At 47.9% G+C, this 14,186-nt stretch overlaps 1 protein-coding gene across 2 annotated transcripts in view; it reads right to left on the bottom strand.

Annotated features, from left to right (window-relative positions):
- The window catches only part of LOC144489773 (uncharacterized), a 50,437-nt gene that overhangs the window by 20,373 nt on the left and 15,878 nt on the right, over positions 1-14,186 (bottom strand). For both annotated transcript variants that reach the window (XR_013497049.1, XM_078207634.1), the window contains exons 4-7: positions 12,826-12,878; positions 8,823-8,967; positions 5,883-6,301; positions 4,557-4,785 (exon numbers count right to left, since the gene is read on the bottom strand). Coding sequence is in view for 1 of the 2 variants with exons in the window: in XM_078207634.1 (XP_078063760.1) it covers positions 4,557-4,785; positions 5,883-6,301; positions 8,823-8,967; positions 12,826-12,878 (846 nt within the window). In the remaining variant the exon portion in view is untranslated. The remainder of the gene's footprint in view (positions 1-4,556; positions 4,786-5,882; positions 6,302-8,822; positions 8,968-12,825; positions 12,879-14,186) is intronic.

The following is a 14,186-nucleotide window of genomic DNA, read 5'->3' as shown; positions in this document are numbered from 1 at the left end:
GATTAGCGGGTAGGGCCTGGGTGGGATTGTGGTTGGTGCAGACTCGATGGGCCGAATGGCCTCCTTCTGCACTGTAGGGTTTCTATGATTCGGGCCATCATTTCCTATCCCTGTAACCCCATGTATTTAGCCTGCTAATCACCCTAAGGGGCAATTTACCATGGCCAATCAACATAACCCACACAGCTTTATACTGTGGGAGGAAACCGGAGCACTCGGAGGACTGTGGGAGGAAACTGGAGCATCCGGAGGAAACCCACGCAGACACGGGGAGAATGTACAGACTCCACACAGACAGTGACCCAAGGCCGGAATCGAACCCGGGTCCCTGGTGTTGTGAGGCAGCAGTGTTAACCACTAGGAAGATGCTCCTTAATGCTCCTCATTTCTTACGATTAGAGGGGTGGCACAGTGTGTGAGACAGATTACCAGCATTAGGTAGCATGCACAGGGCTCCAAATGGGGGCAACACAAGTGGCCGTCCAAATGCACACTGCTCATTACTCATTGCACCACGATGGCTGGCTTTGGGCTGAATGAGCAGGCTCTCTGCTCTCGGTGTACCACTGATGGATGATAAGCACGGTGCTAATGCAGCGGGATAGACTGCTTCTGGAGGACATCTTGCCTTCAATTTCTGTTGGTTAATTTATCACCAGTGATCAACTAAGAGGTAGCTGCAGGAGTGTGAAACTTGGGGTTCAGGGTTTTAATTGCAGTCTTCAGTCTGAGTCTATTTTCACAACTTGCACTTACATAAAGCCTTGAAATGGAGAAAAAGACACCCTGCTGGTGTTCATAGAATCCCAACAGTGCAGAATGAGGCCATTCAGTCTATCCCAGTTTGGGTAACTGCGCGGAGTCTGCACGTTCTCCCCATGCCTGCGTGGGTTTCCTCCCAGTCCAAAGACGCGCTGGTTAGGTGCATTGGCCATGCTAAATTCTCCCTCAGTGCACCCAAACAGGTGCCGGAGCGTGGTGACTAGGGGATTTTCACAGTAACTTCATTGCAGTGTTAATGTAAGCTAACTTGTGGCACTAATAAATAAACTTAAACTCATCAAATCTGCACCAACCCTTACTCAGACCTACCTCGCAAACCCCACATATTTACTCCACTAATCCCTCTAACCATGGGACACCAAGGAGTAACTTAGAAATCTTAGAAACCCGACAGCACAGAAAGAGGCCATTCGGCCCATCGAGTCTGCACCGATCACAATCCCACCCAGGCCCTACCCCCATATCCCTACATATTTACCCACTAATCCCTCTAACCTACGCATCTCAGGACACTAAGGGGCAATTTTAACACGGCCAATCAACCTAACCCGCACACCTTTGGACTGTGGGAGGAAACTGGAGCACCTGGAGGAAACCCACGCAGACACTAGGAGAATGTGCGAACTCCACACAGACAGTGACCCAAGCCAGGAGCTGTGAAGCAGCAGTGCTAACCACTGCGCCACCGTGCTGCCCATAATATAATACATAATTGCAAACAAAGATAGACAAAATATTGCAGATGCTGGAATCTGAAACAAAAACAGAAAAATGCTGGAAAATCTCAGCAGGTCCGACAGCATCTGTGGAGAGAGAGTAGAGCCAATGTTTTGAGTCTAGATGACCTCTGACAAAGGGTCTTCTCGACTTGAAATGTTGGCTCTACTCTCTCTCCACAGATGCTGTCAGACCTGCTGAGATTTTCCAGCATTTTTCTGTTTTTGCTGTTGAAGGAGTTACTTAGCTTGGCCAATTCCATCTAACTTGCAAACCTTTGGACTGTGGGAGGAAACCAGACAAAATGATCAGTTATCAGACAAAATTTGATATAAGCCACATGGGCGACTTTAGGACAGGTGACCAAAAGGTTGGTCAATGGGGTTGGTTTTAATGAGCAACTCAAAGAAGGGATACAGGCGGGGACGTGTAGAAAGGGAATTAAAGAGCTTGAGGCCCAGGCAACTGAAGGCCCAGTTAGTAGAACGATGGGTGAACGGGACTTGGATGCGAGTTAGCAGCACACCACTTGGATTGTGTGCCTTTCAATACAACTCATTCCAAAGCGTTACCCTGCAGAGGCAGACAGTGTGTGAAACTGCATTGATAAATCCGTAATCAAGTTCCTCACAGATCGGCAGAGGATCCTGACGGAGAGTGTAGGAGTTCATTACCACAGGAAGTAGTTGATGCCAAAACACTGAATGTATTTAAGAGGCGGCTGGATATAGCACTCGGGGCGAATGGGATCAAAGGTTATGGGGAGAAAGCGGGATTAGGCTACTGAGTTGGATGGTCAACCATGATTGTGATGAATGGCGGAGCAGGCTCGAAGGGCCGAATGGCCTCCTCCTGCTCCTATCCTCTATGTTTCTATGAGTTTTACCATGCTGGTAGTTAGCTTTTCCTTAACCATTAGAATCCCGAGAGTGCAGGAAGAGGCCATCCGGCCCATCGAGTCTTCACTGACTCTCCAAAAGAGCTTCCCACCCAACTTCTCCCCTCCGCCCTATCCCTGTAACCCCATGCAATTACCATGGCTAATCCACTTAACCTACATATCTCTGGACACTAAGGGACAATTTACCATGGCCAATTCATCTAACCCGCACATCTCTGGACTGTGGGAGGAAACTGGAGCACCCGGAGGAAACCCAGGCAGACACAGGAGAACGTGCAGATTCCACAGACATCCAAGCTTGAATTGAACCCAGGTCCCTGATGCTGTGAGGCAGCAGTGCTAACCACTGTGCCACCGTGGCCCAGTGACTCTGAAGCCACTATCTGTTTCTCTTGTTGTTTAATGTTGATACAACCCTTTATGTGATTGAGACTGTGCTGATATGGTCACAATCTGAATGCACCCTCTCCGTTAATTGGCATTTTCTGCATTTCCAATGTTATTAAAGTTTATTTATTAGTGTCACAAGTAGGCTTACATTAACAGGTTGGTTAAGAAGGTTAAGGCTTATGGGATACAAGGAGAGGTGGCTAGATGGGTAGAGAACTGGCTTGGCCACAGGAGACAGAGGGTAGCAGTCAAAGGGTCTTTCTCTGGCTGGAGGACTGTGTGATGTGGAGATGCCGGCGTTGGACTGGGGTAAACACAGTAAGAAGTTTAACAACACCAGGTTAAAGTCCAACAGGTTTATTTGGTAGCAAAAGCCACACAAGCTTTCGAGGCTCTAAGCCCCTTCTTCAGGTGAGTGGGAATTCTGTTCACAAACAGAACTTATAAAGACACAGACTCAATTTACATGAATAATGGTTGGAATGCGAATACTTACAACTAGTCTGTGACCAGTGGTGTTCCGCAGGGCTCTGTACTGGGACCTCTGCTATTTGTGATATATATAAATGATTTGGAAGACGGTGTAACTGGTGTTATCAGCAAGTTTGCGGGTGACACGAAGTTGGCTGGACTTGCGGCTAGCGATGAACATTGTCGGACAATACAGCAGGATATAGATAGGCTGGAAAATTGGGCGGAGAAATGGCAGATGGAATTTAATCCAGATAAATGTGAAGTGATGCATTTTGGAAGAACTAATGTAGGGGAGAGTTATACAATAAATGGCAGAGCCATCAAGAGTATAGAAACACAGAGGGACCTAGGTGTGCAAATCCACAAATCCTTGAAGGTGGCAGCACAGGTGGAGAAGGTGGTGAAGAAGGCATATGGTATGCTTGCCTTTATAGGTATAGAGTATAAAAGCTGGAGTCTGATGATGCAGCTGTATAGAACGCTGGTTAGGCCACATTTGGAGTACTGCGTCCAGTTCTGGTCACCGCACTACCAGAAGGGTGTGGAGGCTTTAGAGAGAGTGCAGAGAAGGTTTACCAAGGTTGCCTGGTATGGAGAGTCTTAGCTATGAGGAGAGATTGGGTAAACTGGGCTTGTTCTCCCTGGAAAGACGGAGAATGAGGGGAGACCTAATAGAGGTGTACAAAATTATGAAGGGTATAGATAGGGTGAACAGTGGGAAGCTTTTTCCCAGGTCGGAGGTGACGATCACGAGGGGTCACGGGCTCAAGGTGAGAGGGGCGAGGTATAACTCAGATATCAGAGGGACGTTTTTTACACAGAGGGTGGTGGGGGCCTGAAATGCGCTGCCAGGTAGGGTGGTGAAGGCAGACACGCTGACATCATTTAAGACTTACCTGGATAGTCACATGAGCATTCTGGGAATGGAGGGATACAAACGAATGGTCTAGTTGGACCAATGAGTGGCACAGGCTTGGAGGGCCGAAGGGCCTGTTTCCTGTGCTGTACTGTTCTTTGTTCTAACACTGCAATGAAGTTACTGTGAAAATCCCCTAGTAGCCACACTCTGGCGCCTGTTCGGGTACACTGAGGGAGAATTTAGCACGGCCAATGCACCTAACAGAACGTCTTTTGGCCTGTGCAATCTCCACACAGACAGTGATCCAAGCCAGGAATCGAACCCGGATCCCTGGCGCTGCAGCGTTAACCACTATGGCACCGTGCCGCTTGTCCCAGACGTCAGAAGCCTCGAGCTATCTGCTCATTTGTGGCCTGTGTGCCAGGTACTGACCTGCAGTGTTCCCTCCTTGGAGCAGTTTAGACAGCCCACGACGAACCGAGAGTCCTGTAGCACTAACTCTACAGGCACACATCCACCCAGGTCCAGGTATCCCAGGATGTCCGAGTGTTCGTGAACTATGCTGGGTTCAAACGCTACCCTGATGTCCGTGTTACATTTCTCACAGGTTACAGCTGAAGGGCGCTTTTGGGACACAGTCAGGTCCGATGCTACTTTGCACCTTTGAGAACAATGTGAAAAGACGGTCAGTCCATGGAAAAGAATGAGTACACTCTCTATACTCCTGCCATTGAAGCAACAGACACATGCAAGTCAGTGAGAAATGAATCCACGTGCAGGGCAATCTTGCTGCGGAGAGATTTAAAGAACTTCAGGATTTTTTTTTCCTCCAAAACTGCACTCATCAAGTCAACTGAGATCATGACAGAAGATGACTTGCGACTGACGTCTGGGACAGAGTTTTAATTAACAAGTCAGAAGATACTAAAACATGACTAGGACTGCATATAAGATATAGGAGCATGGTTGTCAGTGCACGGTTTGAATACCTCTATTAAATCTCCCGTCAACTTGCTCTGCTTTAAGGGGACCCATGGGTGACACAGTGGCAAATTGAGGTATACAAGATAAAAGGTCTGGGTAAAGTAGGCGTGGAGCGGATGCTTCCTCTTGTGGGACATTCTAGGGCGAGAGGTCATAGTCTTAGGATAAGGGGCAGCAAATTTAAAACAGAGTTGAGGAGAAACTACTTCTCCCAAAGGGATATGAATCTGTGGAATTCGCTGCCCCAAAGTGCGGTGGATGCTGGGACAGTGAGTAAATTTAAGGAGGAGTTAGACAGATTTTTAATTGGGAATGGGGTTGAAGGGTTATGGGGAGTAGGCAGGAAAATGGGGATGAGGAGCATATCAGCCATGATCGAATGGTGGAGCGGACTCAATGGGCCGAATGGTCTAATTCAGCTCCTACATCTTATCATAGAAACCCTATAGCGCAGGAGGCTATTCGGCCCACTGACAACAATCCCACCCAGGCCCTATCCCACAAACCCACATATTTACCCTGCTAATCCCTCTACGCATCCTGGGACACTAAGGGACAATTTAACATGGCCAATCCACCTAGCTCGCACATCTTTGGACTGTGGGAGGAAATCGGAGCACCCGGAGGAAACCCATGCAGACACGAGGAGAATGTGCAAACTCCGCATAGACAGTGACCTATTGCGTCTTCCATTCACTCTGCACGATGCTATACCTATCGGACATGGTTTTGTTTAGTCTCACATGCTCTCAAGTCACCGAGCATCCATCCTACCTGCTGCACTTCAGCGACATGGCGATCTGCTGAGCTGCCAGCGTCGCCGTCCCTTCGCCCAGCTCCAAGCCGAGCAGCCGCACTGCAGTTCCCCTACAGCGGCGGGCAGACTCGCCCCCCGCGCTGCCGGCGGAGTGCGGTCCGTGCCCGTGGGCGGACGTCGGGTCAGTCCGTGAGCAAGCGTCATCCTCTTCGCTGGAACTGATCTCGCTCCCCGTGCCGCTCATTTCAGGACTCTCCAGCTCCGTCACCTTGACCTGCTGCAGCTGCTGAGAGAGGCCCTGGAGGTCATCCTCCTTCCGAGGGCCTGCGGGAGAGTCCGTCTTCTGAGAAGCTGTGGCTTCGGGCAAACAGGCTCGGAGTTGCTGGTAAGGAACGATGCGGATCCCGGCTCTCTCTGCATCCAAGTCCCTCTTTATCTGGGAATGAAGGGGAAAAAAAACTTCAAATTCTTTCCTTTGAAAAACACAATGTAATGCTAAGGATTTTCTTCAACTATAATTTGCATTTATATAGCAACTTCAGCAGAGGAAAACAGCTATTGCAGACCATAAACACAAAATACTGCAGATGTTGGAACTGGAAACAAAAGTAGGAAAATACTGGCAAAGCTCAGCAGGTCTGAGAGCGTCTGCGGAGAGAGAATAGAACCAACGTTTCCAGTTTGGATAACCCTTCGTCAGAACTGCAGGTCATTGTAATGTAAAAGAAAGATGTGCATTTATATAGCACCTTCCAGGACCATACAACATCTTTACTTCAAAATTACTTAATTGCCTGTATAGAATTTTAAGTGGGCCTATCTCACGTTAGGTTGATCTTTCTCTACACCCTAGCTATGACTGTAACGCTACATTCTGCACTCCTTTCCTTCTCTATGAACGGTATATTTGTCTGTATAGTGCGCAAGAAACAATACTTTTCACTGCTAATACATGTGACAATAATAAAGTTAAAGTTTATTTATTGGTCACAAGTAAGGCTTACATTAACACTGCAATGAAGTTACTGTGACATTCCCCTAGTTGCCACACTCCGGAGACTGACTGGGTCAATGCACCCTAACCAGCACATCTTTCAGATTGAGGGGGGAAAACCAGAGCACCCGGAGGATAGCCACGCAGACACGCGTGCAAACTCCACACAGGCAGTGGCCCAAGCCGGGAATCGAACCCGGCTCCCTGGCACTGTGAGGCAGCAGTGCTAACCACTGCGCCGCCGTGTCACCAATAATAATAAACCAAACGTACAGGGTAAATGGTAGGACTCTGAAGAGTGCAGTTGAACAGAGGGATCTGGGAATACAGGTACAGAATTCCCTAAAAGTGATGTCACAGGTGGATAGGGTTGTAAAGAGTGCCTTTGGTACATTGGCCTTTATAAATCAGAGTATCGAGTATAAAAGTTGGAGTGTTATGGTAAGGTTATATAAGGCATTGGTGAGACCGAATTTGGAGTATTGTGTACAGTTTTGGTCACCTAGTTACAGGAAGGATGTAAATAAGATTGAAAGAGTGCAGAGAAGGTTCACAAGGATGTTGCCGGGACTTGAGAAGCTGAGTTACAGAGAGAGATTGAATAGGTTGGGACTTTATTCCCTGGAGCGTAGAAGATTGAGGGGAGATTTGATAGAGGTGTATAAGATTTTGATGGGTATAGATAGAGTGAATGCAAGCAGGCTTTTTCCGCTGAGGCTAGGGGAGAAAAAAACCAGAGGGCATGGGTTAAGGGTGAAAGGAGAAAAGTTTAAAGGGAATATTAGGGGGGGCTTCTTCACGCAGAGAGTGGTGGGAGTGTGGAATGAGCTGCCGGATAAAGTGGTAAATGCGGGGTCACTTTTAACATTTAAGAAAAACTTGGACGGGTTCATGGATGAGAGGGGTGTGGAGGGATATGGTCCAAGTGCAGGTCAGTGGGACTAGGCATAAAATGGTTCGGCACAGACAAGAAGGGCCAAAAGGCCTGTTTCTGAGCTGTAATTTTCTATGGTTCTAAATCAAATCAGTTACTGCTGTTATGGGGGAAAACGGTATGATAATCTACACAGAAAGTGGTAGGTGGCTGGGACGCGCTGCCAGGGGTGGTGGTGGAGGCAGATATGATGGGGTGTTTAAAGGACTTTTAGATAAGCACATGAATATGCAACGAATAGGGGGAATATGGACCAATGGCAGGCAGACGGGATTAGTTTAATTTGGCGTCATGTTCGGCACAACATTGCGGGCCGAAGGGCCTGTTCTTGTGCTGTACAGTTCGGTGTTCTATACCCAATCTTTCACAAACAGCAATTAAACCAGATAATTTGCTTTAATGATGTTTGTTTTGAGATAAATATTGGCAAACAAGCAGTGGGGGAACTCCCTTGCTCTTCTTCAGTTAGTGAGGTGGGATGTTTTCCCTCTGCGGGAAAGATTTAACATCCTATTTGAAAGGTGACACTTCTGCTGGTGTGGCACTCCCTCAGTCCTGCACTGGAGTGTCAGCTTGCGTTTGGTGCTCAGGTCTCACGGGTGGGACTTGAAGCCCGAGACTTTCAGACAGGAGGAGAGAGTGCCACTGATGGAGGTGCAGCCAACACCTAATGATAACGATCTCCTGAATTGGTAAAACTGCAGCGGAAACGAATGGCGTAAAATGAGCTCTTCCCAAGATCCCATTTGATACTCTCCGAGGTTTCCACCGGAGGGTGTGGAATGAAGTCCAATGGCAGAGAGAGGCACAGAATAGGTACAAAAGTGCATAAAGGAGGGACTTGCCAACCAATCAGCACCCCCCACATGCAGTAAAAATTGTTGTTCCCTTTGTTATTCTTGTAAATTGGCCTGATGAGTGCAAGGTAGAAAGTTTCAACAACATGTCTTTTTTCAGCAGTACTCAAGTTCTGTGCTACCAAGCAGCCAGAAGGGACAGCATTTATCAAACGGATAGACGTTGTTTTACCTGTCTGGCTCCCTCTGTGAACAGCTTCTCCATGTTGCGATCAAGCCACCGCAGGTACGGACGAAACAGCAACTCCAACTTGCCCATCAGTCTGTTGGTGGCATGCTTCGCCCGCAACCATTCCTCCGAGGCCATACAGATGTGTCTGAATATAAACATGTAAAAGCACAGGACACAGCTCAGAAATAGGAATGAAAGCAATGACGATGTACAGCCGCCGTCACGAGGTTATCGACAAATTTAAACTTTATTTACTTCCCTCTTCTGGCAAGGCAATGGTGGGGACGGGTACGAGAAATTAGAGTTTCGTTTCATTCAAATACGGGACAGGGGCATCGCTGGCTGGGCCAGCATTTATCGCCCATCCTTAGTTGCTCGAGGTGGTGGTGAGCTGCCTTCTTGAATCGCTGCAGTCCCCGTGTTGTAGGCACACCCACAGTGCGGCACGAATGTGACTTGCCACTTGTCAACCTGAGCCTGGGTATTGTCCAGGTCTTGCTGCATTTGGACACCGACTGCTTCAGTATCGGAGTTACAAATGGTCCTGAACATGGTGCAGTCATCTGCGAACATCCCCACTTCCAACATTATGACGGGAGGCAGGTGGGTCTTTGATGGAAGCAGCTGAAGATGGTTTGGGGGCTAGGACAGCACACGGAGGAGCTCCTGCAGTGACGTCCTGGACTAGGATCATTTGACCTCCAAACCACCTTCCTTTGTGCCGGGTGTGACTCCAACCAGAGGGGAGCTTTCCTCCTAATTCCCATTGACTCCAGTTTCGCTAGGGTTCCTTGATGTCACACTTGGTCAAACACTGCCTTGCTATCAAGGGCTGTCGCTCTCGCTTCATCACTGGAGTTCAGCTCTTTTGTCCATGTTTGAACCAAGACTGTAATGAGGTTGGGAGCGAAACCCAAACGGAGTGTCTATGAACAGGCTATTGCTGAGTAAGTGCTGCTCGATAGCGCGGTTAAATTCTTGATTCCGGATTTGGCTGGCTCTGAAGTGACCCCTAACTTCAGATAATTTATTTCTTACTCTCTCCCTCGATCCCAGATCAGGATTTTTCATCCCCCCGACTCTGGGTTCTTGTGCAGTTGCCTGTCAGCCATGAAGCTAAAGTAAAGTTTATTTATTAGCGTCGCAAGTAGGCTTACATTAACACTGCAATGAAGTTACTGTGAAAAATCCCCTAGTCGCCACTTTCCGGTGCCTGAGGGAGAATTTAGCGCGGCCAATGCATCTAACCAGCATGTCTTTCAAAATGTGGGAGGAAACCGGAGCACCCAGAGGAAGCCCACGCAGACACGGGGAGAACATGCAAACTCCACACAGACAGTGACCCAAGCCAGGAATTGAACCCGGGTCCCTGGCGCTGTAAGGCAGCAGTACTAACCACTGTGCCACTGTGTCCTCCCTGTGGTACTCCTTCTCTAAAGCTCTTCACATTACTATCTCTACCCTCTTGAAGGTGCTGCTCAAAATCTACCTCCAAATGTCCCAATTTTTGACTTCATCCCAATTTCTTTTCGTAGAATCCCTACAGCGCAGAAGGAGGCCATTCAGCCCATTCTGCATCAACTCTGACAGAGCATCCTACTCAGGCCCCATTCCCATAACCTCACGTATTTACTCTGCTAATCCCCCTAACCAACACATCTTGGAACACTAAGGGGCAATTTAGCATGGCCAATTCCCCCTAACCTGCACATCTTGAGACACTGAGGGCCAATTTAGCATGGCAATCTACCTAACCTGCACATAGAATCATAGAATCCCTACAGTGCAGAAAGAGGCCATTTGGCCCATCGAGTCTGCACCGACCACAATCCCACCCAGGCCCAACCCACATATCCCTACATATTTACCCACTAATCCCTCTAACCTACGCATCTCAGGACACTAAGGGGCAATTTTAGCATGGCCAATCAACCTAACCCGCACATCTTTGGACTGTGGGAGGAAACCGGAGCACCCGGAGGAAACCCACGCAGACACAGGGAGAACGTGCAGACTCCGCACAGACAGTGACCCAAGGTTGGAATTGAACCTGGGCCCTTGGCACTGTGAGGCAGTAGTGCTAACCACTGTGCCACCTCTCTTCCTGTGAAACAGCTTGGGAACTTTCATTATGTTTAAAGGCGGCTACATAAATGTAGGTTGTTGCGGACTTGCACACCTTCACCTCATGGAATTAGTGTCCCACAGTCAGCTGATCAATAAGCAGCACTGGAAGCAGATCCACACACAGGCTGGAATTTTCCAGCCCCTCTCCCCCACTGCCGGTTCCCGCCATGTTGGGACCAGGGAACCACTGAAATCTCCATTCACGTCGACGGGACTGGATGATCCTGCTGGTGTGAAGGGCTGGAAAATTCCTGCCCGAATGTTGGAAGTGCTACGTGGAACGAACAGCGGAGAAAGTTTTGATTAGAAACATGACGTGTTTCAATCTGATTGAATTTTGTTCTCCAGTTGATTTGCCCCAGTGGTTCCGAATCAGACAGTTGTGGGTTCAAGCCCTGGCCCAGGCTCTGAGTGCATAATCCAGGGTGACGCTGTAGCACTGACAGAATGCTGCACTGCCAGCGGTGCTATCTTCTGAACTGATGACTTGCCATTCGCCTGGTCTGATGAACATGGATGCCACGATACTCCTTGAAAAATAGACCGGCTCAGATTAACTGGTGGTCTCTCTCGCTCGTGTTTGTGGGATCGTGCTGTGTAGGGAGGCAGTGGCATAGTGGTATTTTCGTTGGACTAGTAGTTCAGAAATCCGGGGTAATTCTCTGGGGATCTGGGTTCAAATCCCACCACAGCAGATGGCGAAATTTGAATTCAATAAAAATAATCTGGGATTAAGAATCTACTGATGACCATGAAACCATTGCCGATTGTTGTAAAAACCCATCTGGTTCACTAATATCCTTTAGGGAAGGAAATCTGCCAACCTTACCTGATCTGGCCTACATGTGACTCTAGATCTACAGCAATGTGGTTGACTCTTAAATGCCCTCAAGGATGGACAATAACTGCTGGCCCAGCCAGCGACGCCCACATCCCATGAATAAAAACAACACATCAAGTACGTTGCCAATTAAGCTTTCCGAGACATTCCGAAGATGTAAAAAGATAGCTATATAAATGCAAGTTCTTTCTTCCTTGCAACTTATTGTCATGTGATGTCTATTGTTTGACAGCTCATATACATTTTATTCCATTTTGGGGGCGGCACGGTGGCACAGTGATCAGCACTGCTGCCTCATAGCGCCAGGGACCTGGGTTTAATTGCAGCCTCGGGTCACTGTCTGTGTGGAGTTTGCACGTTCTCCCAGTGTCTGCGTGGGTTTCCTCCGGGTGCTCCGGTTTCCTCCCACAGTCCAAAGATGTGCGGGTTAGATTGATTGGCCATGCTAAATTTACCCCAGTGTCAGTGGGATTTTGGGATTAGGGCGAGCGTGGGATTGTGGTCGGTGCACACTAGATGGGCCGAACGGCCTCCTTCTGCACTGTAGGGATTCTATTATATAAGCTCTCGATTCAGATGAAGTAGGGCACTTCACCCTAGGATAGCAGTTTAAGTGCAAACTGCACTCTATACTTCCACTATATATTAAGTTGATCTTTCTCTACACCCTAGCTATGGCTGTAACACTATATTCTGTACCCTCTCCTTTCCTTTTCTCCTATGTACTCTATGAACGGTATGCTTCGTCTGTATAGTGTGCAAGAAACAATACTTTTCACTGTATCCCAGTGCCTGTGACAATAATAAATCAAATCAAACTAAGCATGCATTAGATTTCCCAGTAAGAGTTTTAACAACACCAGGTTAAAGTCCAACAGGTTTATTTGGTAGCAAATACCATTAAATTTCGGAGCGCTGCTCCTTCGTCAGATGGAGTGAAAATCTGAAACATTTAGACTTCCCACCCAGGATAAAGGTCAAAATGGCTAAACATTGCCAAGAAGTTAATTTTCCCCTTTGGATTTCCTTCCTTACCTCCCCATAGACGCTGGCAGATCCTGATCCTCCGGGATTTCCACAGTAAACACCTTAGAATTAGAGGAAAAGAAAAACGGATTAAGTACCGAATTATTGTGCGAGAGATTGGAGGAATTAACATCTTATTAGGTAGGGTGACTACTTTTCACTCCCAAAGTAAGAGGCGTTGATGATGAAAGACGTCAATATTTGGGGTCTGAGAGAACTATCTAGAATACATAGAGGTTAGAAATCTGGACTGAGCAAGCCTTTCCTCACATTCACTGCAAGGTCACTGAACTTGCGGCGTTCCTGCCCCATTTTCTGAATCAGATGCACTCTATCGAGACTGGTGATTTGGTGCCAGTTAATGACCAGAGGATTGCTACGACCAATAGGAATAAGGATGGTACTAGGCCAACAGGTAATCCCATCCAAAATCTGATATGGGTGGCACAGTGGTTAGCACTGCTGCCTCACAGCACCAGGGATCCGGGTTTGATTCCCGGCTTGGGTCACTGTCTGTGCAGCGTTTGCACATTCTCCCCGTGTCTGTGTGGGTTTCCTCCGGGTGCTCCGGTTTCCTCCCACGCTCCAAAGAAGTGAGAGTTAGGTGGATTGGCCATGCTAAATTGCCCCTTAGTGTCCCAGAATGCGTAGGTTAGAGGGATTAGCGGGGTAAATATGTGGGGTTACGGGGATAGGGCCTGGGTGGGATTGTTGGCGGTGCAGACTCGATGGGCCAAATGGCCTCCTTCTGCACTGTAGGGATTCAATGAAAGACAGTGCAACCTTCGTCAAAAAAACACAGTGCCCAATTTAAGGTTCAAAAATCATAGTCATGGGGAACAAAATTTCATTCCATTTTTATTGGGAATGGGACCGGCTCACAAAGCGTTCACTGCTCAATTTGCCCTCGAGGGTGTCCTATAGCATTTGTTGTGGGGGAAGCAACAAAATCCGACAGGTTTAAATTCAGCAATGTGCACAGACAAGCAAAATAATTCACAACACGGGTTTTTTAAAAAATGTATTCTTGGGAGGCGTGCCGAGGTGGAAAGGCCAATTTTCATTGCTCATCCTTAATTCCCTTGAACGCCGTGGATTGCTAGGACACTTCAGACCGTCCATAGTGAGCCACACTACTGAAGGTCTAGAGTCACCGCCAGACCTGGTAAAGGTGGCAGATTTCCTTCCTAAAGTGAATCTGATGGGTTTTATGACAATCCCGAAACCCTTGCGATCATTATTAAGGAAGACAATACCATTTTATTTCAGATTAATTAACAAATTTCTCCAGCTGCCCAAGGTGGGATTTGAACTCACGTTCCTGGAGTATTAGTCCAGGCCTATGGAATACTGGCCCAGAAATGTTACCA

The sequence above is a fragment of the Mustelus asterias genome, unplaced genomic scaffold, assembly GCF_964213995.1.
Source record: "Mustelus asterias unplaced genomic scaffold, sMusAst1.hap1.1 HAP1_SCAFFOLD_2533, whole genome shotgun sequence".
NCBI classification, from domain to species: Eukaryota; Metazoa; Chordata; class Chondrichthyes; order Carcharhiniformes; family Triakidae; genus Mustelus; species Mustelus asterias.
Note: the sequence above shows the minus strand (reverse complement) of the source record. Positions and strands in the feature narration are given on the sequence as shown.